Genomic DNA, 23,882 nt, shown 5'->3' with positions numbered 1-23,882 from the left:
CCTCTTCTTGGGTATCATTGTGTCTTGAGAATTCAGAGCTTCTGGGCTAATTAATATCCACTTATCAGTGATTGCATTCCATGTGTATTCTTTTGTGGTTGGGTTACCTCACTTAGGATGGTATTTTCCAGTTCCAAACATTTGCCTAAGAATTTCATGAATTTATTGTTTTTAACTGCTGAGTAGTATTCCACTGTGTAAATATACCACATTGTCTGTATCCATTCCTCCATTGAGGGGCATCTGGGTTCTTTCCAGCTTCTGGCTATTATAAATAAGGCTGCTATGAACATAGTGGAGCATGTGTCTTTATTGCATACCAGGGAATCCTCTGGGTATATGCCCAGGAGGATATAGCAGGGTCCTCCGGAAGTGTCATGTCCAGAAATCTTTTCAATAATTGCTTCCTTTGAATGTAAATTATAGCGACAAAACGATGTGACCCAAGAGCTGCTTTTTTCATCCTGGGCAAAGTGCTCACTGACAATAAATATGTTTCTTCTAGCCCAGAGACTGAGTTTCCCCATGCTGTGAGGTTACTCTTGTCGCTGTATACTTAAAGCCAGACAGACTTGCTAGCTCCTTTTCTGGGGCCATTTGCAAAGCTCTCCTACCCCAGCAGTGCAGAGGTCTAAAGGTCAGGCAACAGGGCAGAGAACACAGCGAGGAAGAGAGCCTGGCTTACAGGCCTGGGCCTGTTCTTCATTCTCCTATCAGCTCTAGGTTGATGCAGTAGCCATACAGCAAAGTGCTTTTAAAAACAAATTGTGAATTTGGCCAAAATAATGACAATTCAGATTGAAGCTATAACAAGAAATCCAGTGACACTGACTCTCTGGAAGGGACTTCTTGATCCGTGGGGTGTCGCAAGGAAAATCCTTCACTTCAGCTGCTCTGATGTAGTTAGTAGTAGATGCCATGACACAGGGAAAGGAAAGAGTAGTGCATGTGGAAACTAAATCAATTTATTATAACTTACTGGTGCTTTTACAATTTTGGGTTAAACAGTGTCAGCAAAGTAAACTTTTTATATATTCTGTCTGGTAGAAATTCCAGTCTAGGACTTAACCACTAATTCGGTGTTTGGGGATTTTGGTTTTGTATGTATTGGAGAAAGGATGAGACTTTCTTTCTTTCTTTCTTTCTTTCTTTCTTTCTTTCTTTCTTTCTTCCTTCCTTCCTTCCTTCCTTCCTTCCTTCCTTCCTTCCTTCCTTCCTTCCTTCCTTCCTTCCTTTCTTTCTTTCTTTCTTTCTTTCTTTCTTTCTTTTTGGATAAAAGGTATAAAAATGGACTGAATTCGTTTGCTAAAGTATAATTTGTTTTCACTCACTCTTTACTTATGGAATGTAAAGAACTGTGGAATGTAAAGGGCCGAGTGTTCCAGGCTTTGAGGCTACTCTAGGAGGCGGAATATTGGAAGCTCTTCTACCTATCTCGCTCCCTCTCCAGCTCTGCCAGGAATAATTTGTGTGCCTTAGTCAGGAGGGACACCACCTCCCTCCATGGCTGTTGCTGCTTTCTCTCCTCCAATCTGCAGGAGAACTGCCTCCTTCCTATGGGCACACACCCCACGACCATTGTTCTTCTTCACATTGTTTTGTTTTTGAGACTTAGCAGCTTCCAGTGGAAGTCTGTAGTATTGGCCGACACTCAGTATGTCTCATTGCAGCATGTTAGAAACAGTGGAGTCAGCTTGCAGGTACATTAGAGTGTATCACTGCTAATCTAAGGAACTAAGGGAGTCTGTTTATCTTTAAAATAACTTGGTAGAAATAGATGAATCCAAGAATGTTAAGAATACCATAGAGACATCATATGGTAGAGCTCAGAAGAACCTATAGAAATCAATTAGTCCAGTGCACCTAGGTTTAGCAGATAAGCTGCCACTGGTCTAGATAAGGTGAATGATTGGCTGAATAGTTCCTGATGAAGTTCCCTAAGTATGTGCTTAGTACTGTCCCAGGATTGTAAATTACACATAGGATTTTCCGTTCATGATGTGGTCCAAAAATGTGAACATTCCTCTCGTGGTTACATAACTCTGTATTGACAAAATAATTTATGTACTGCTTTTTCATACAACTTCAGCACACGGAAGGCTAATTACTGACCATTCATAATTACAAACACACTTTAAACATGGGCAAATCTTTTCAAGTTAAATTATCTTCTGATCAAAAATTTATAATCCACTGGAAACCGAATGAGTTTTGTTGTTGTCTGGACCTGTAGCATAATTACTCCTGTTCAAATTAGTGGGGAGGAAAGATTTTATTTTAACCCTGCCATGACATAATAGCTCAGGTGAAATATTCCTTGACATTGTAATATACTTTCAAGGTTGTAAATCATTTCTAACTCATTAATTGCTTGGCTCAATATTTTTTCAAAGCACATCACTTCTTTCTTCTGTTAATATTCAAGTATATGCAAAAACAATGCCACGAAGCACTGTCCTTTTAATCTTGGGGGCTACTGTCATTAGACTTAATCTCATAGCTAACTCTCCAAAGCTTGGCAGACCTTGACTAAAACAGAAGCTGGGGGTAGTAAAGCACATGCCACTAATGCTAGCACTAAGGAGGCAATGACAGGCAGGCCTCCAGGAGTTGTAGCCAACCTGGTCTAGATAGCAAGTTCCAGACTAACCTTTGCTATATAGTGAGATCTATTCAAAAAAAAAAAAAAAAAACTTTTTTGGAAGAAGTGGAAGAAGTGGTAAGCATCCAGAGTCCATGCTGAACTTTGATATTTCTACCTTGAACTATAACTAGAAAATATGAACAAATAAAATGAGAAGCTAAAAATTGCTTCATTCTGCATGAACAGGTACTTGTCGGCTGTTGTACCTAAAGAGCACAACAGTACAGTTCTGTCAGACATTTTCCTCCCAATTTTATTTATTTTACTATTAAATTTTGTGTATTTGGGTATTCTATACATTTGTTCCTGATGCCCTCAGAAAGTATGATAGGCAAGGTGTCAGATTTCCTAGATCAGGAGTTACAAGTAGTTTTGAGCTGCCGTTTGGTACTGGGAATTGAACCATGTCCTTGGGAAGACTAGCCAACTCTTAGCCAGTGAGCTCTCTTCAGCCCTCCTCCTTATTTTAAAGGCTTGGGCTTACATATCTAGTTGTAGTGAACTCAGAGTATACAGGCTTAACCCTGGGCGTGAATAAGCAAGCAACCAATGTACCACTAGAAGGAATCTAGTCATCAAGATTCAGTTGTATGCAGGATTGGACTATGTGAACATAGTATATAGCTGAGATCTAGGCTTAGGTTTTCCTTGCATCTGACCAAAGTGAAATAGTCATTTGGTACTGTAACTGTTTACACAATTGACTATTGCTAATTAAAGGACATCATAGATCAATATAGAAGAAAACCTAAAATTCTGATTATTTCATAAAATACACTAAAGTAATGGGGGAAAAACATGTCCTTGAGCTAAGTTGGTCATGAACAAACTATATTATAAATAGCCAGTTGTGATACAGATGTGGTGGTGGTATAGACCTTCAGTCCCAGAGGAAGAAGGTGCATCTATGTGAGTTCAAGACCAGCCAGGGCTACAAAGTAAGGCCTCCTTTAAGGAAATCAAATAATAAATAAGTAAGTAAACAAACAAACAAACAAACAAATAAATAAATACTGATTGAAAAGCCAATCTGTTCTGTTTCCAAAATTCTGTCCTATGTCTAGAATTTTGCTGGAGACTAGCACATGGTAAAAAACTCGGGATCATGGCATATTAACAACTCCTTTCTATATCATAAAGAAACAGAAAGTAAACATACAACCACCCAAAGACAAGCCCTAACTTTAAACTGCTGAAAGGTCTTCCTGACTCCACATAAATAAACAGTGAAGCCGTCTTCTAATTTGTCCTAATTCCCTCTTCATTCCTGCATTTTAAGTTAGATTTTGATCCTTAGAGCCCCCAGAGCAGTTTGTTCTTACATGCTTGGATTCATAGTGCACCATGATGAGTGTTACTATAGCACTTGCAGGTTATTATTATTATTATTATTATTATTACTATTATTATTATTATTATTGCATTTGTTTTGTTTACAGTCCAGTCATTACTTCCCTCTCAGTCTACCCTCCCACAGTGCCTCATCCCATTACTCCTCCCCCTTGTCTTTAAGAGAATGAATGTCTCCACACCATACCAGCACTACTTCCTGAGGCCTCAAGTCTCTTGATGGTTAGGTGCAAGGCCAGGAAGTCCTCTGTTGTTCAGGACCTCTGAGCAGCTGATGTATGTTGCCTTGTTGGTGGCTCAATGTCTGAGAGATCTCATGGGTCTGGGTTAGTTGAGACTGCTGAAGGCTTTCTTTTTTTTTTTTAAATAAGGCATGACAGATCAAATGAACTAGTAGGCATTCCTTGGAGAAGATCAATGCCCAATATGAATGAATCCCCTAGATCTATCCTCCCAGCAGCCTAATCAAAAATCTCTGAGGTGTTTCATGGAACCCAAAACTGTGACAACCATTGGAGCATACATTTTCCCACAAATAGTTGGAAAACAGTCCTACATATGTCATACCGAAAACTGGGGTCTCAGTACTTGAATCTGACTGGTGTGGAATGTTTTATTGTTTTAGAAGGACAAGGAATCCCCCTTCCTGCAGTCTTCTCATCCTGCCCACAGCTCATGAAAGGGCATTGGATACAGGACATGGTAGATACCAGATCTCCAGGGACAGCATCTCTTGCATCAACACACTGCAGGGCTAAGAGATCTTGTCTGACCTGTGTGTGTAAAAGGATCATTTAGAAATAGGCATTCTTTCTGGAAAACACCCCCCTACCCCCTATGACAATGCCACCATGGTAGAAGAACCTCAGCATTATTGTCAGGGTGAATACAATAGTGAATACTGCATTATTTTATTTTTGCTTTTCTCTCTTTCAAAATATCAGGAGCTACATTTGTAACACATTTGGTGTTGAACTCAACCACTTGATAATCTTCTGACAGAAATGGTTTATTTTTATCTCTTAAAAGTGTGGTCACTGTTCATTAACTGTTCATAGATAACTCACTTCATAATGGCTTAGTAAAATTATGCACTTTACTAGTGGCTGCAATCAGAGGGTTGTATTTAGACCATCCCTTGTATCCACAGGAATTTGGTCTTCAGGAGGATCAGGGTCTGTATCAGTCATGAGCTGCCAGATCTCAAACTGTTTCTTGAGTAGTTGAAATAGATGAATAATGCTTCAGCCAACTGTGTGTTTCAGTTTCTGCTCAAAAGACTTTCCACCTAATGACAGTGGTATCCTATATCCATATGTTCACCCCAGGGTGCCCTGACTTCCATTCGAGTTTCATTATTCCTATCTGAAGGATCAGTTATACAACCGGATTCAGAAAAGCAGTCAAAGTAATTGAAACTGGCGATCGGGGAAATATAGCATTTTTAGCATGGAAACACATGTTCCAATATAAAGAAAAAAAATTTAACTCCAGGGCACATATTTCCCAGGGCCGGAAGGGACCATGCATATGTTCTAGTGTTTCCTTACATAGAATACTGATGTCCCTGTGAAGCACTTCTTTCTCTCTAGGGACAGGCAACTCATTATCTCTCTAGGAAACCTACTACCCTTTTGATTCTGATTATTTGAAAATGTATTATTGTAGCAGAGATACAATTCCTCCACCTGTAGTTAACATCCTTCAGAATTGAAGCTATGTCTCCACACAGTAAATTAAGCCCTTCAGATGCTCTCAGGTAGCTCTTATCCTCAATTTCCATTTTCCCCCTTTGCTTCTATAGCACGAATTCCTTTTCTATAGAGTAGTATTGATTTTCGTGGTCACTCTGGTCATTGCCTTCCGAGGAAACACAAATTGCCTCTTATCTCTCTTAAGGTATTACAATAGCAGAAAATTAGACTTTAAGTCAGAGAGTCATAAAAAAGAACATCTCTCCTATTTAATAAATATTGCAAGTGATCAAATTATGCATTCGTTTTAATCAGGTATATTGCCAAAGGATATTAAGAGAGATATGGAATTGTGGTCAAATTTGTAATGAGCCAGTTCAGCAAAAACTTACTGATGTAATGGATAGTAGTATAAAGGAGCATCCCATGTGCCCTGAATTCTGGGAACTGAGACTGGTGTGGATAGAGCTACTTATGGGGGAAAGATAGAGTATGCTCCAGGAGATATGTGGAAAAGAACTTTTTCTACCAATGGAAGCAAGCCAGTGTCTAGAGATTAAGAGGTGAGTGGAATGAAATGAAATTATAAAGGTGTAGAGCTTTGTAGATAAGAGCTTAGATTTTACTTGAAATGAAGTAGAAAGTCACCATTGGATTTGCAGAAACCACAGTATTTGAAATTATGTTTTCACCTTGCTGTTTTTCCTGTTATGACACATACTAGAAAGAACAAAAGTAAAGATGATCCAGGTGGCCTACCCCTATTGTTGCTCAGAGGTGGTTCATGTGCTACAAACCTGTGAGCCTTAGATGAGAGATACTTCTGTATAGATATCCAGACCCAGAGATAATAGAGAGATAGCTTAGGATTGAACTTGGCTTTCTTCACCAACTTCAGTGGCTTAGTCTTTCTTTTGTCCCATTTTTGAAAAGATGATAAGACAGGAACTGGCATTCTCAGGATTACAGAATGAGTTTATATGATGTAGTAGGAGCTAAACTTGCAATGGATTACTTGCTGTTAAAATATTCTACTTTATATTGTATCTTCATACTTAGGCATTCTTATATTTAGTTTTTGTCTGAAAATTGAGTGCTGGAGAATAAGAAGTAAAGACTGTGACTAGACTATTTTTTGATCTTTGCAAACTACTTATTACTAAGTAGGCGACAGAGAACCTATGAGAAAAAAATGAATTGTATGAATTTCTCTTTCGTTTTACTGTATTTGGTGATTTGGTCATATTTGAGGACACAATACCATGGATGTTGCATATTTTAACATGATGTCATGTAGAACATATTCTTAATCTGGTTTAAAAATCCAATCTGAAATATATTGAATTAAATATGGAGGCTACGAAATAAAGTAGAACATTGCTGTTAAACCAGAGACAGATGGTTTTCTCTTATGAGTTTTACCTTCTGGTTGAACAATACTCCTTATTTTACAGGAATCCCAGGAAGTGACTATGTGAATGCCAACTACATAGATGGCTATAGGAAACAAAATGCCTATATTGCAACCCAGGGATCTCTTCCTGAAACATTTGGGGACTTTTGGAGAATGATATGGGAGCAACGAAGTGCCACAGTTGTCATGATGACAAAACTAGAAGAAAGGTCAAGGGTAAGGATGACTATCGACTTCTTCAAAACTCCTCTTTCCATCATCTTTACGTTGTTGTTTATTTCATTCTATTGAGAAGCCACTTTCCCCCAGGGTAGCACTTTTTAACAGTCAGTCATTGGAAATGGATGTCAAAAACTCAGATTGAACTATTTTTCAAAACTCTTCAGCCTATCTTCTCCATCAAACAAAATTCTGCACATCCTTCACCAAGGTCCAGCCAAGCAGAACCCAGCTCACAAATGCTATGCTCTGACCAACCTTTTCTGTTTCCTATCAGATACAAAACTAAGAAAAGAAGTGCAAATGCCCAGATCCCATCCCCAAATACTTAAGTATGAAAGCTCAAGGGAATATCTTCACCAGCTCTCCCAAATCTACCACTCCTACAAGATGTTCACCAATGAGGATTACCTAGCTGAAACTGAACACAGCATTTAAGACCTTTATAAGAATTAAAAAATTTAAACCTCCTTTGGGAAAAGTTTGATTATGCTCTCTAGTGCCCTTTATCACATGTAGGAAGCTGATATAGGACATAGTTTTATACCAATACCAGCCAGAGCTACATAAGTAGATCCTACCCCCTAAAAGAAATAAATAAATAAAGCTTGTAAGTCTTTTTAAAAAGGAAATTTTCACATGTTACAATAGTCATGGTTGCTACAGAGAGAATGAAAGTGATATCTAAGGAGATAATCAATTTGTTTAGAAAAAATGAATATTAGATATGAACAAGAACCCATGGGAATTTCTCCCCATATGTACTGCCCACATTTCCCCCTTTTTTTTCTAATAATCTGCATATAAGCTCTAAACTTCCTTGAAAAGAGCTCAGAGTTAAATCCTTCAAATCAACTCAGGGGAGCTAGGAAATGATTCAGTTTAAAACATGGCTGAAACACACACACACACACACACACACACAGAGAGAGAGAGAGAGAGAGAGAGAGAGAGAGAGAGAGAGAGAGAGAGAGAGGAGAGAGAGAGAAAGAGAGAGAGAGAGAGAGAGGAGAGAGAGAGAGAGAGAGAGAGAGAGAGAGAGAGAGAGAGAGAAAGAGAGAGAGAGAGAGAGAGAGAGAGAGAGAGAGAGAGAGAGAGAGAGAGAGAAATGTGCAGAGGGAATTTTGCTAATTTTGGCTTTTCCAAAATGAATAGATTTTAATAACAAGTCATTTCTTGTTAAGGTCTAAGAAAAGAGTTTCAGTCACCATATGGGTTCAATATTACAGTCCACTGCATATTAGTTAAATATTGTTGGTTTGGAAATTTAAAACATAGCACATAGCAGTATGCCATATTTTCTAATGAATCTGCAGTTTCCATACATTGCTCATGAAATTCAAGTTATAACCCTAGGAATTTAACAAATAGGTATTTAGATATTTTCATTGAAACAGGGGGACATTCATGCTCATGGTGAGACCTCAGGTAAAGGGTCTCTTTCTCTGCCTTCAAGCATACTTAGAGATTGAAACCAAGATCCCCTTGTAAGAGACAAAAGAGATTTTTTATGTGTTTTTCCAAGCTCAATATTTAGCAGTGTTCCTAAGCCCAACTGTAGCAAGGTCATGGGAGCTTAAGGTTGCCCAGATAATTCATAAGGTAAAAGCTCATTTCTAGGAAAATATTGAAAAGCTATCCTGTCACCTTGAAAGTGGTAATATGGGGCTGCTTTAGCCAAACTAAAAATTTGTGAGATCTTTGCAAATGCCTGATTCCTTATAAATGGATGTAGAAATGTCTATGGCGATGAAAGCAGTGTGGGTTTTACATTGTACATTCAAAAGCCAGTAAGCATATGAATATATTCAAACCCAATGTAATCCCAACACAAATGATCCATAATATAAATGAGCTAATAATTATAACACTATCTAACTTATTAAGTGTGCTGACATTTGGTTAAAACCAATTTTATGTAAATGATTTTATAAAATCTGATTGATTCTATAAACTTTGCTTTTTCCTGTGAATAAACTGAGGCCCAGAAAAGCACTGACAGTCATTCTGAAAGCAAGGTCAGAGAGAGGAACTGAAGACCCACATTCCGGCCTTACAATCCATATTCTTTAACATCAGGCCTTACTACTTATGACATGCCTAGGAAACTGAGCCAGCCAAACTTTTCTATTACAGCATGCATGTAAATCTCACCTTTCAGCTCTGCTCTGCATAGAGATACCAGCTGGTAACAAGCAGTCATTTGCAAAAGCTGTTTTCAGTAAAACACACATTTTATCTTGACACTGCAGGCCTTCATTAAACTATGCACAGAAACTTGTTTTGAAATAACCAAATGAAATTCTGCCCCTTTTCTTGCTAATTGCTTCTAATAATAAAGTTAGTTCTTTCTGGTCCCACTGCCACTGCGACATCTGATGGTAATGAGCAGTTCCTGGCAGAAGGTATTGTGACTTAAATACCTGCAGTTTATCTTTTTGTTGCAGGCTACCTTTCTTTCCCCTTCAGACAGAGGAACTTATTTGGAAGTTACTAAATGAACCTTTGTTTGCTCCCTTCATTAATTACTCTTTGCTCTTGCGAGTTTGGCGGGCTGCTTTGTTAAATGGCCTAAGGAGGTCAATTAAATTGCTGTCCTGTGATTTTTATTCTGTGGTTGTTCAGCATGTTCCTGAGCTTATGATGACCTGCATTAGCCAGTAGGCAGTTTGGCAGTCTCAGTCATCATCGATCTGACAAGACTGATGAGTCCTGACCCCTGAGTCCAGAGCCCTTTGTTTGTCCTTTCTACACATTTCAGAAGAAGGACCAGGTGTCACAAGGCAGATTTAACAGAGTGCTGGTGGCTCAGATTTCATCTGTTTGTCCCGTCTTCCTCCTCTTATCTTCCTACTTCACCTGTTCCCAGCCCCAGTGCTCTTTCATCTACAGAAACTGGAAGACCAAGGAATGAGTTCCTTGTCTTTCAAACAAGAATGTGCATAAGATTTGTTATAGAAACAAGATTATGAATAGTGCTAAGTTCCTACAGGGATGTATAGCTCCATACTTTAGGAATACTGTTGGCTTTCTGTTTGACCTGAGAACTCAAGGGAATTCTTTCCTCCAAACATTCAACCTTAAAGCAAATATTGAGCTAGCTTGGTTCTAGACTGATCCATTATTACACGAAGGCTTAGAATTTCAGTTATACTTATCCTATTTCAGTTGAACAAGTACATACATGTGATATGCATATGTGCATGGGAGGTGGGGTTGTACACATATGCACATGTTAATCAATTGTGGTACAGCAGGAGACATATTCAGAACTCTCACTAGCAGTCTGAGGAGTTCACTTGTGATTTAGAGACCTCCACTCAGGCATAGTCCAGTGTTTTACTTCATCATAGGAAACAGTTTCAGGATGAGCCAGTGTGGTATACAGTAGTAGTTTATTAAAAGACAAATTTAACAGATTTAGTAACAAGGACTAATAGGTGATATACTCAAGTATGGGTATAAGCTTCTGAAAGATCTAGAATAACAGGAAGAACCTACTATCTCTTAAGTAGACACATGCCATTTTGGAGGCTCTTAAAGTTGCACCTCAAATGATTGATAGGAGTCTTTTCCCCTTCTTTCTAGCAAGTGAGATTATTAGGGTAGCTCTGGAGGTATTTTAGATCAGATTATAATCTGGTAAAATAAAGCCATAAGCCATAATGGATGTGCAAGGAGATTAATATATATCCTTTGCTGTAATTGGGAGTTTCTGGTAAGATTCCTATAATATTATAGCTTTACAGTTGTGAACATAAAGGGACACATAGGCTTAGTCAGTCCTTACACAGGATTCACTACTGTTTAACATTGTAACTTGAAATATCTGATATAAAAGCTATATAAAAGAATATTGTCATTATATTTGTAAGTTTCAAAATATTCTGAGGGGTTTTTTATTTTATATGTGTAAATGCTTTGTCTGCATGTACATCTGTGTGCCAAAAGAGGGCATCATATCCCATTAGAGATGGTTGTAAGCCACCAGGTAGTTGCTGGGAACTGAACTCAGGACCTCTGGAAGAGCAGTCAGTGCTCTTAACTGCTGAGAAATCTCTCCAGCCCCCTGAGATTCTTTTTTTTTTTTTTGGAAGAGGGTGGGAAAGGGTTCATTCAGCTTACACTTCCACACAGCTCTTCATCACCAAAGGAAGTCAGGATTGGAACTTAGGCAGGTCAGGAAGCAGAAGCTAATGCAGAGGCTATGGGGGAATGTTACTGGCTTGCTTCCCCTGGCTTGCTCAGCCTGCTCTCTTATAGAACCCAAGACTACCAGCCCAGGGATGGCACCACCCACAAGGGGCTAGGCCCTACCCCTTGATCACTAATTGAGAAAATGCCTCACAGTTGGATCTCATGGAGGCACTTTCCAAACTGAAGCGCCTTTCTCTGTGATAACTCCAACTTACGTCAAGTTGACACGCATAACCAGCCAGTACAGTTGTCCCCTTGTCAACCTGACCTACAAGCAAATCATTATTAAGCCTCAACCCTTACTTTCTTGTTCATCCCCAAGATCAAAATAACTTTAAAAGTGCCACAGTATTTACATATTAAAAGCTCAATCCCCTTAAAATATCCAATATCTTTTAAAATTCAAAGTCTTTTAAAAATTCAAAGTCTCTTAACTGTGGGCTCCACTAAAACACCTTCTTACTTCAATAGGGAAAAATATCAGGGCACAGTCACAATCAAAAGCAAAATCAAGTGCCAACCGTCCAATGTCTGGGATCCATTCACCCTTTTCTGGATTCCTCCAAGGGCTTGGGTTGCCTCTCCACCTCTGCCCTTTGCAGCACACTTTGTCTTCTAGGTTCAGGCTGCCTGTAGTCTACTGCTGCTGCTGTTCTTGGTGGTCATCTGATGGTATGGACAGCCTCCCTGAGATTCTTGATTATCAGCAAATGACAGATCTCTACCTGACTCAGGAGTGAGGGACTCTTCTCTCTTTCCATGTCTCCATCAATTCACCCCATGTTTCTATCCTGCTCATTAGTAATTTGTAAATGAGAATACTTATTAACTACAGCCTTTGTGTCAAGAATTAAATGGATAGGAGGAACACTATGCCATTACACATGGGGATATCACCATCAGAAGAAAAATTGTCTAAAAGGCAGTTTAAAGTCGATATACTTTGCATCAAATATGATGGCCTAGACCTCAACGTTAGCATTTCCTAATAGGCACATAGCAGTTAGCACATCACCTGCCCCCCCCCACACACACCCTTGGGTTGGATTATGAGCAACAGTGTAGCTCTTCTTTTGTAACAGAAAACACTTTCAGGATGAAGTGCAATTGAAAGCCTCAGTGATAGTTTACTTAGAGGGTTGTTTTCTTAACATTTTTGCTTCAAGGCTGGCTTCTAAATACCACATTTTGCAGCCAAATGAAATTAATTTGTTTCTCTGTTGTTACCAGTGAAGCATGACCATGCTCACTGCACTTGCGGATTTCTATTCACTATACCCGGTGCCTCATCTCTGAATTGTTCTCAGGGATGGAGCTGGACTTTTGTACTAGCTTTCCCTCTGAACATGCTTCCCTGAATTCAGAACTTAACAGAGGAAATTTGTTAATTCTGTAAACAGATCATTCTCAGGACATTCTTTCCTGTTTGTTGCTTTCATGTATCATCATGGCAAGATGATACAGTATGAAAACCTCCATAATCCAGGCCTGTCGTGGTCCTTGTCACTAACGATAATATGGGCCGCATTTCTGTTTGTTTCTGTTTGTATTCCCACTGTATAACATTTCTTCCTGGAACCAATCTCTTTTCCAGCTTTCTGTTTTGTCTCTGTCTGGCTCACTTTCCCTGGAGCTTGAGGTTTACCAATAGTACTGTGACCTTCAGTGTCAGAATCTGTTCCTGAGACAAATGCTACGTTCCATTGTTTGTGCTAAATGTCTCACTGGGCTTTAGTTCTTAGCATTGGAACAACCAGAGCAGTCCTTATCAAAAGATTGACATTCTCTGGGATCCAAGTTAAAAATGCAAGTTCTTTGATTTTTCACATGTATTGACTCTATTCACTCTCAGAAAATTGTGGTCTTGAAAGAATCCTACAGGTCCATGAGGGTCTTTAGGTTGTTTGTGCCTATTCTGGTCTTCACTTCAGTACCTAATGAAACTTAATGAAGACTGTTTAGTTCAGCCTACAGTTCCAGGTTGCCCATCGTTCGCTGAAACTCAATTTGAAGCACTACTTACACTGAGAGTCAAAAGCTGAATGCAATGCCTATATTCACGCCTCTCACTTTTCTACTCTTCCACAAGTAAGGATCTCCTGCCTCTCTTGGAAACGCTGTGGGCCTTCCTAGCTCCATTTCTGTAACCAGGATGATCTCCCACAGAAGTACTCAAAGAAACCCGATCTAGAAAAGCCCTCACTCACATTTTATTCACAGCTGATTCTAGGTTGTGCCAAACTGACAATTAAAACTAACCTTCATACCAATACTAAATTAAAGTTGTAAAATGACTGCTTTTTAGGAGTTTTTCTATGGCAAGTCAAGAAACAAACATGAAGACTAAATTCTGGGTTTTAGAAGATAAAATGTGATAGCTGCCTTAAATACACAGCTCAACTTAAAACCGCTGTAGAATGTGCTGTGATAAAAGATACTGTGAGTTTTACTTCAGTTTCCACTGGAATTGCCAAGTACTCTCAAGTTCTGCATAGTTCATTGATTCTGTAGCAAGTCATTTTCCTGCCCTAGAATGTGGTTTCTAATTGTTTCCATGTTTCATAATATGCCAATAAGCACAAAGATCGGTCTGGGCAACCACATGGAGGGAAGAAAATCTTTGGAAAAAGTGAAGCACTGTTACAGTAAAACATATGCAGCTGGCCTTTTCACTCCAGGGTGTTATTTGTGGGTGACTGGGTGTACGATTGGCAGCCTGTCCCAAAGAATGAGTCTCCAAAGTACGATTGGCCAAGGTGATTCCTGGCTCAGGAAACGCCCTCATTCCCAGATGATTGCCTACATTTCAACTTTTTTCTTCCTTTGTGTGCTTTTAGCTGGATGATTTCTATTTTATCTATCATCTTGAGGTAGATAAGACAGGGAGTGCTTAGAAAATGCTTGGGCAGCTGGGCAGTGGTGGCACATGCCTTTAATCCCAGCACTTGGGAGGCAGAGGCAGGCAGATTTATGAGTTCAAGGCCAGCCTGGTCTGCAGAATGAGTTCCAGGACATCCAGGGCTATATAGAGAAACCCTGTCTCGAAAAAATGAAAAATTAAAATAAAAAAGGAAAGAAAGAAAGAAAGAAGAAAGGAAGGAAGGAAGGAAGGAAGGAAGGAAGGAAGGAAAGGAAGGAAGGAAGGAAGGAAGAAAGAAAGAAAGAAAGAAAGAAAGAAAGAAACAAAGAAACAAAGAAACAAAGAAACAAAGAAACAAAGAAACAAAGAAACAAAGAAACAAAGAAGTGCTTGGGCAGCCTTACTGAATGTTAAAGGCTCTGGTATCTGTATATCTTGTATAAGGCTTAGCCTTATAGTGGGAAATAACTGAATTAGAGTTATTGTGATGTGACTTAATGCTATAAATGTTAGAAACAGGGAGAGAAATTTTCACAGGCAACAAATGAGACATGATTTGAATTGTCAGTTAGTTTGTAAAATGTTGTCCTGGAAGTAAAGGGTTCTATAATTTCAAAATATCAATGTTGTATTTTCCATTGTTGCATATATGATCAGTTGATAACCCATTACTAGTTCAGATAAAATGTTTTATGCAACTGACCTTGGTTGTTGCTTAGGTCAGAGAAAAAGAAAAAATTACTCTTATCAATATATTTTGGTATGTGTGTTAATGAACGGAGATCAAACACTGTCAAGGCATGGGAGACTGGGCTGGTCTTCATTCCTCCCTGAGTTAATATTTCAGGAGATTAGAATATCAAAGCTTGATATTTAGTCAATGGACTAATGACTTAATGTCCGTGAATGTCACCTTTGTAAATTTCTCCAAGAAGCAAAGTGAGGTGGAGACACATTCATATTTAGTTTTGTGACTTTAAGAACAGTTGGGAGCAAGAAGCAGTTAAAACGAACAAACAAACAGATTCTGTTCAGATTTTTTCTTCTTTTTTGAAAAGCAAACCTTGAGCTTGTTTTCTGAGCTTGAAGTTCTCCGGGGTTAAAATCTGACAGTTTCACACTGAAGATTATAAATGGCACTGTTATTGTTTTCATTGTTGTTATCGGTTTTGGAAAGCCTAGCAATGGCCAGTGGCAGACTAATTCTTGGCTTCTCTGGTTGTCAAGGTTCAGCAAGTTTAATGGAGAGCAAATGCTTTCCAAATGCCAGGTCTGTGTCTTCTTCCAGAGAGAACTGGAAGCGCCAAAGGCCTTGAACATTTAATTTCTCAAACCATAGCCCAAACCCTGCCTGTCTAAGTGAACAGAAACTGCTTTTTCCTTAAGCAACTTCAGGAACAGCCAGCACAAACATTGCCTCTGGAGTCTGCATGATGTATGGGAATGCTTTGAAAGTACTGGATAGTTAATGTAAATGGGACACTGGCAACAAAAGGTGTGAAGCTTCTGTTGGCAACCTGACAGATGTCTGAGGCATTATCTAGCAAGTTCCACACTCTTGGTGTTCTCTTGTCAGCGTCAGATAAAAGAGAAAGAATCTGGCCAATTCTTGGATATTGGTTGGCTTACCAAATTTCATCCTTCCTCTCCCTAGCCATCTTCACTGTCTACAGTGTCCAGAGTCAGCTTAAAGCCATTTAGAAACATGACAGTGCATATGCAAATCTGCACCAGAGAAGCCAATATAACAGTGTCTATTGACAGTGCAAACTTCCCTGTCACCACATTCATGTCTAATCTTCTCAAGCTGGGTTAGGTTAGTTTTTATGCATTGTAAAGTAATCTCCTTGCTGTCCAGTATTCTCAGTACAGTAATACCTTTATGGTTTTTGTATTTTCTGTCAATATGATTTCAGCATGGGCAAAGCAGTTTATGTATAGCTTTGCAGCCCCTTCTCTGTTGGCTGGTCTATGGAAACTATTGGTACACAGATTACTCAGCTAGCTAATAGAACTGCTTGGTATTTGTGGTACTTGAATGTAGCTGGTTAAATGATTATGTCCAAACCAGAGGCAGAGTTGACACTGGTAACAAGACACTCACTTGCTCCTTGGGAGTTATTAGTGATGAGATCAATATGCAAAGATGCCAACAACTAATGTGGGAAAAGTTACTATCTAAGTGATATTACAGAATGATCTTTTGATTCTAACAAAGTGCCTGAACCTAAGCTATAGTGCCTATATGTTTAAGGTATAAACAGATCATGATTTGCAAATCATTGGCAAAACTCATAGCATGCTCTGTGCATCAACTGCTAGCAAATACATCAAACAGTAAAAGAACAACTTTTAAAACTTGACAAGAGATCCAGAAAGTTTTAGAGTGGTTCATAAACTGGTAAGCTGTTTTATGACATATAATTTCCACTATCTATAGAATATTATTTTAGTTTTCTGATTGTAAATGTAAGGAGGTGTAAGTGCAGTGTTGTCTGATGATTTGATATTACTCACTTTGCATTTAGCATGACCTCTCACACACCACTAAAGAGTGGTCAGCAAAGATAAAATGAGATAGGGAAGTGCATGAACTTTGCAACTTGGCAAAGTATGTGGCTAAATGTAATAGTTTAGTACAAAGAATAACACTTGCTGAAAAATATCAGAGTCATTGAGCCAAATAGTAAACAAACCGGGTACTAACATGTACCAGAAGTTACTACAATTTATAAAACTTAACAACTCAGTATGTAATAGTCTACTTAAAATAGGTTCTGGCACTTATATGAAACTTTTTTAAAATTTTAGATCCTGTTATTAAATGATCATTTAAAATGGAGTATAAAACTGACTTTTATTTGTGTTATATAATGCATCTCTACTTGCTTTTTACTACTAATAAAAAAATGCAGACTCCAACAGCCACTATGGCCACAACTGCTCAATATGGATAGACAGTCATTTTAGTAAGTTACAGTGTCTCAAACAGTACTACCTGGCTATTTTTACTCCTTCTTTGGCGGCTTACCTCTTGCCCTATATTTGCTTCTCCAAGTACCTGGCAACAGATGCGTTCAGAGCAGGAATGTTGGAACTCTGAGGAGGAACTGTTTGGTTACAAGTGGACTTCAGATGGTATGCCAAATTTAGTAAGTCTTTAGTAAATTGAAATGAGCAAAATTCAATTTCAGAAAGTGATAGATAATTTAAAAATAAGCCTATGTAAGCCACATTCCTGATTATAAAGTTGGCAGCCTTTGTTGAGTACCACTGAGTGCCACTTTTAAGATAAGCCATAGTGAAATGACCATGAACTAGGATGAAAGTCCTCCAAAGCAGGATGCTCCAACCTATTATAGCAACACCTGCCACATATGCCTAATGGTAGGGTTTTATTTTGAATGCATTTAAATAATATGTGTTGTTTTGAAGTTCAAGGATGGCTTTATGAGTGTTTAAGAGAAAAAATATTAGTGCAAACTAGCTAAAGACTCAGCTGATGCTTAGTGGAAGGATATGGAGAAGAAGAAAAGATAAAACCACAGTTTTTTAAACAACAAACAAGTCTGAGCCACTTTTAGTGGTTATTACATAGATGGTGGAAATTATATCTCATAAAACAGCTTGCCAGTTCATGAGCCACAGGGAAAAAAAGGTAGCAGGAGTCTCTAGAGTAAGAACGTAAGAGAATGCCAAGAGAGTCAAGGCAAACATGACTAGGATTTGCATTGCTATTCAAAGAAGAAATAGAAATGAGAAGAAAGAAATTTACAGGTTTTGACTTAGAACTGACAGAAGTGAGCAGACTGTGTAATCAACTCTCAGGGGAGGAGCTTCTCCTTTCACTTATCTGTTTAAAGAGGAAATTATTCTCCCCATGTCTTCAGTATGTCTGCAGAGCTTTCTTCTCATTGTTGTCCTCACCATTATGCAATGGTCAATTTGATTAACTATTTAGGGGATGGGGAAGTATTATGATATTGTAATCTTAACAGTCATTGGGAAAGTTTAGAATGTCATGTTTCTACCCAGCAGCAAACATGGAACTCAGATCTCAAACTTTTGCTAGAAGAAGTAACTTACCTTTAATGGGCCTTCACAAAACCTTTTCCCTTCCAGATTATATTTCAAATCATTTTTTCTTTATCAAAATAATATTTTCATTGTTTCCTTGAGAGTTTTGTATGTTTTGATCATATTTACCCACTATACCTCCCAGATCCACTCCTTCCCTACTTGCCTAACTTTGTGCCCTATTTTTTTTTAAATCTTATCAAGTCCAATTTAGTTTGCCTTGAGTTTCCATTGGTCTTTTTCATGCTGTCCTAACTGCTGTGAATTAGTGTGTGCAGTTGCCCCATTATCACCAGAAGACAATGTTTCCTCAAAGTCACCTTCTGCATCTTTCTGTTATGATGCACCTATTTCAAGAAATACTTGAGATTAGGGTGTAGATCATGGGATGCAGATTTCCCATTTAGAGTTTAACATTTCTGTCTGTCTTATTCTCTGTACAGTTATAGATCTCTATGTTAATCACTATCTGCTGCAAATAGAAGCTTCTTTGATGAGAGCTGAAAAATATATTAATCTATAATGTAGTTAGGAATTGGTTCAATTCAATGTCCATTTAGCAGAGTAATGATAGTACAGTCTACCCTAATGTCTATGATTTCTCTAACCAATAGGTTCTTGGACCTATAGTGGTGCCAAGTATGGGTTTTATCTTGTGGAGCAGGACTTAAATCCAATCAGAAACTGATCAGTTATTTCCATGTTGTTAGTCTTCTTCCCTGTTAGCATGCATAGCATTTTCCAGTACTATGAAAGCTAGTCAGTAAGGATGAAATTTCAGGTAAGTACTAGCTTGATTTTTCAATGTACTATGATTCAAGTATACAGTATCTTCAGCAAAGCATCTTGCCAACAATTTCTGGTAGATAATCATTGGCAATTGTCTTAGTCAGGGTTTCTATTCCTGCACAAACATCATGACCAAGAAGCAAGTTGGAGAGGAAAGGGTTTATTCAGCTTACACTTCCTCATTGCTATTCATCACCAAAGGAAGTCAGGACTGGAACTCAAGCAGGTCAGGAAGCAGGAGCTGATGCAGAGGCCTTGGAGGGATGTTTCTTACTGGCTTGCTTCCACTGGCTTGCTCAGCCTGCTCTCTTATAGAACCCAAGAAATACATATCTTTGAAGATTTAAAGCTGGTATCTAAAGTGAGAGGAAATAAATGATGTTCTTCTTTCTTGATCTGGGTTACCTCACTGAGAATAGTGGATTTCTTTTTGTTTCCTAAAATGAAAAAAAATGCATTTTATTGGATAAAATTAGTAAGTATTTTCTAGAACAGCAGTTATTTATTTAATGGTGGTACCTATTGTGTGATTACCATAATTTTTTGTGGGGGTGGGGGGTTGGGAGGGGAAGCTGAGGCTGGCTCTCACTGTGGAGCCTTTCCAGGATGGAACTCATTTTGTAGATTAGGCTGGCCTCAAACTCTCAGAGACTTGCCTGCCTCTCTCCTGGTGTTGAAGGTGTACATTACTAACACCACCACATTCCAGAGGAAACTGCTTTGCTTAAAAAGTATTTACTTTTTCATAATAATATTCAAAGTATTTTGATCATAGTCTTTCCTCTCCCCTACTTTCCTACTCCTGTACTCCCAGATCTTCTCCAAACTCCTTAGCCACTGCCAGACCTTCCCCAAACCCCTACCTACTGCCAGACCTTCCCCAACCTCCCTACCCAATGCCAGACCTTCTCCAACACCCTTCCCACTGCCAGATCTTCCCCAATTCCCTACCCACTGCCAGATCTTCCCCAACTCCATACCCAATGCCAGACCTTCCCCAAACTCCTACCCACTGCCAGACCTTCCCCAACCCCCTACCTACTGCCAGTCCTTCCCCAACCCACTACCAAATGCCAGATCTTCCCCAACCTCCTACCCACTGCCAGACCTTCCCCAACCCCCTACCCACTGCCAGACCTTCCCCAAACCCCTACCCACTGCCAGACCTTCCCCAACCTTCCTATCCACTACCAGGCCTTCCCCACCCTCTCTACCCACTGCCAGACCTTCCCCAACCTCCCTACATAGTCAACTTCATACTATCACTCTTTCTTAGAAACAAAATGACACACATATACAAACAATGTACTCCAATCTGTTTGACCACTACTTCTGAGCATGAAGGATACTCTGAATATTGGGTAATATAGCCAGAATTCTCCAGTATAATTCTCCAATATTCCATTGGAGAAAACTGATTGTCTCTTAGTAAATAGGAGTGTCAAATAACTTCTTGACTAGAAGTGATCCATTCTCTATGTTGGGATTTTGTCTGAATTGAGCTTTTGAAAGTATTGTATATGAGTCCAAAGAGTTCCTATGTCTGTCAACTCTTAGATGTGGAAAGTGCTATTTCCTTGGAGTTGTTTGCCACCTCTGACTCTTATAGTCTTTCCACCTCCTCTTTTGCACATATTCCTGAACCTTGAGAATAGGAATCTGATAGTCTCTCACTATGGGCACATTATCCACTTATAGATCTCTATGTTCATTAATGTCAAGTGCAAGAAGATGCTCCATTGGAGATGAGCTATGCATGGATCTATGAGTTTAACCATAGGTTGTTAGGACTTGTTTTACAGCTGTGTTCATTTAGCAGAATATTAATAGGCTTCCCCTATGGCCCCGGATATGGTCTTAGTCTCATTAACAGTTTCAGGTATAGGTCATATCTCATGGAGTAGGCCTCAAATCCAATAACAAAGTAATTATTTCCCTAATCTTCATGACACTATGGTGCCGTTGGGCAGGTCATTATACTAGTTCACAATGCTTGTAGCTAGGTGACATTCATGATTACTTTTCTCCTCCAGTGGTGTATATAGTACCCTCCAATGATACCAGTGTTACTCAGTCAGGTGAAGCTTCCAGTTGAGTACCTGACCAGTTTCTCCATGTTCATTTATGGAATGACTCCCATATCTGTGAATTTTAATATATCATTTTTCTTAATATCTAAGTGATAATCTATTGTGAACATGTACCACATATTCATTATCCATTCAACAGTTGATGGGCACATCAGCTCTTTCTATTTCTTGGCTAGTGAATGGAGCAACGTGAGCACCTCTACAGTAGGATAGACTCCCTTGGAACGATGCTGTGAGTGGTATAGCTGGATCATCTCATAGATAAATTTCTAGCTTTTTGATGAAGTGCCACACTAATTGCATACTGCCATGATAGTTTGAATCCCACCAGTGATGAATAAGTGTTTCCCTTTCTATACATCAGTGCCAGAGTTTGTATTAATTTATTTTTTATCATAACCGTTCCAACTGGGGTAAGATGAAATCTCAATGTAGTTGATTTGAATTTCCCTGATGGCTGAGATGTTGAACATTAATATATATATATATTTCTCAGACATTAGCATTTCATCTTTTGAGAACTCTCTGATTAGACCCATGCCTTATTTTTAATTGAATGTTCATTAATTTTTAATTTTTTGAGTTTCTGTATATCTAAAAAACCAACTTTGTCAGATATGAAACTGGCACAGATCTTCCCCCTTTCTGTAGACTGCCTCTTCCATTGAATAATGATGTCTTTTACAAAGTCTTTTTTGTTTTATTGGATCTCACCTCTTAATTTTTGTTCTTAAGACCTACTCTACCAGTGACTTGTTCAGAAATCATTTCCTGTGCCAGTGAGTTCCAGTGTCTTCCATACTTTCTTCTCTATCGTATTTAGGATATTGGATCTTCTGTTGAAGTGCTTCATTCATTTGTACATGAACTTTTCACACGGTTGAGCGATAAGGATCAGGTTTCCATATTCTACCTGGAACTATCCAGTGTGATCAGAAATGTCAATTAAAATGTTGACTGGACACAAAGAGAATAAATATCCTTGTCTTGTTTCTTCTTTGAGTAGGGATATTTTTCTCAATTTAGTATAATGGTGGCTGTGAGCTTCCAGTATATTGCCTTTATTATGTTGTGATATGCCCCCTCTATTCCTGTTTTTGCCAGGACTTTTATCATGAGTGACTATTTTCTTTTGGGTGTATGTCTTAGGGTTTTACTACTGAACAGATACCATGAGCATGGTACTAGCATCTCCAATATACTGGGGTGTTTTCTGCAGCTAGGCTTCACCAATAACTCTCATAGGCTCTCTTCATGGTGCCAAATCTCAAATTCTTTGTATGACCCTTTCAGTCCTGGGTCATCAACTGCAACTGAGGCTACACCTTCACAAATGGCCTTGCCTGGCCTCTCACAGTGCCAAGCCTCAGCTGTTTTCTGTGATCCCTTCATACCTTTAAAACCAATACCACCTGGGTGATTCTAACACATTACCAAGTCCAGGTGTAGCATGAGGTACAATCTTTGCTATCTCTGGAACACACCTTCTTTGTGCTCTTAGAAAACACTTCCCAGAAAAAAAAAATCTCACCTCACTTCTTAACAATGCAAATTTCTTAGCTCCAGCTAACCAGCATCAATTGTCCTGGTAGTCCCTTCTGTTTTTGACTCTAAAACCAGAGCCACACAGCCAAAGCTGCCAAGTTTTGCTTGCAGGAGCTGCAACTTAGCCCCCCTTGTTCTAATAACATGAGTTTTCTGTTTTCCAGCTCCCTCACTACCTAAGGTTGCCTGTCCTGAAACTTATTCTGTAGATTGACCTTGAACTCATGAGACCTGCATGGTTCTGTCTCCTGAATGATGAAATCAAAGATGTGTACCCCAAGGCCTGAACTTAAGCTTTGCTCTACTTGGAAATTTCTCTATACCAGGCTAGCCTTGAACTCATAGATATGCTTGCAACTGTTTCCTGGAATTAAAAGTGTGTACCACCATGCTTGGATCTAAGCTTATCTGGGTGGGATCTTGCCCCAAAGTCACCACTGCCTTAATCCGTTTATCTCCTTGAACATAGGCTTCAGCTCCATTTCACTTCTTGGTGTCCCTTCATTACTTGAACCATATATTTCATCTGCATTGATCCTTGAGCTTTAGGTTATAGAGTTTTATAATAGATGTATCCATGGGATTGGGGTCCCAACTCTGCATTTAGATTAGTTATAATTATAACTATGTTCAATGGTCTCTAGCTGTTGCAAAGAGAAATTTCCCTTATGAGATTATATATTAACTTATATATAAAGTTTTGGTGGTCAGTTCTGAAAACTTGCATACAAGTAATATTATACTAAGGCTATATATTTATACATTCAATTATATAAAAGCATGAACATATACATATGTAATAACAAATAGTTAAAAGAGTTCAGGAATATAAGAGAGAGCAAGGAGAGATATATGAAATGGTTTGAAGTGAAGAACAGAGAAAGGGGAAATAACAAACTTATAATATAAAAAAAATCAGAGAACTACTTTTTAAAAATACCTTAATGGTATACCCAAAGTCCTTAAACAAGAAGCAGTAAATCTCTTTGAAATACTTATTTTT

At 38.7% G+C, this 23,882-nt stretch overlaps 1 protein-coding gene across 1 annotated transcript in view; it reads left to right on the top strand.

The window, feature by feature from the left end:
- Ptprd (protein tyrosine phosphatase receptor type D) overlaps positions 1–23,882 on the top strand; it is a 511,224-nt gene that overhangs the window by 443,337 nt on the left and 44,005 nt on the right. Inside the window, exon 25 of the mRNA XM_052176673.1 lies at positions 7,143–7,318. Coding sequence (XP_052032633.1) covers positions 7,143–7,318 — 176 coding nt within the window. The remainder of the gene's footprint in view (positions 1–7,142; positions 7,319–23,882) is intronic.

This window comes from Apodemus sylvaticus, chromosome 3 (assembly GCF_947179515.1).
Source record: "Apodemus sylvaticus chromosome 3, mApoSyl1.1, whole genome shotgun sequence".
Classification (NCBI taxonomy): domain Eukaryota; kingdom Metazoa; phylum Chordata; class Mammalia; order Rodentia; family Muridae; genus Apodemus; species Apodemus sylvaticus.
Note: the sequence above shows the minus strand (reverse complement) of the source record. Positions and strands in the feature narration are given on the sequence as shown.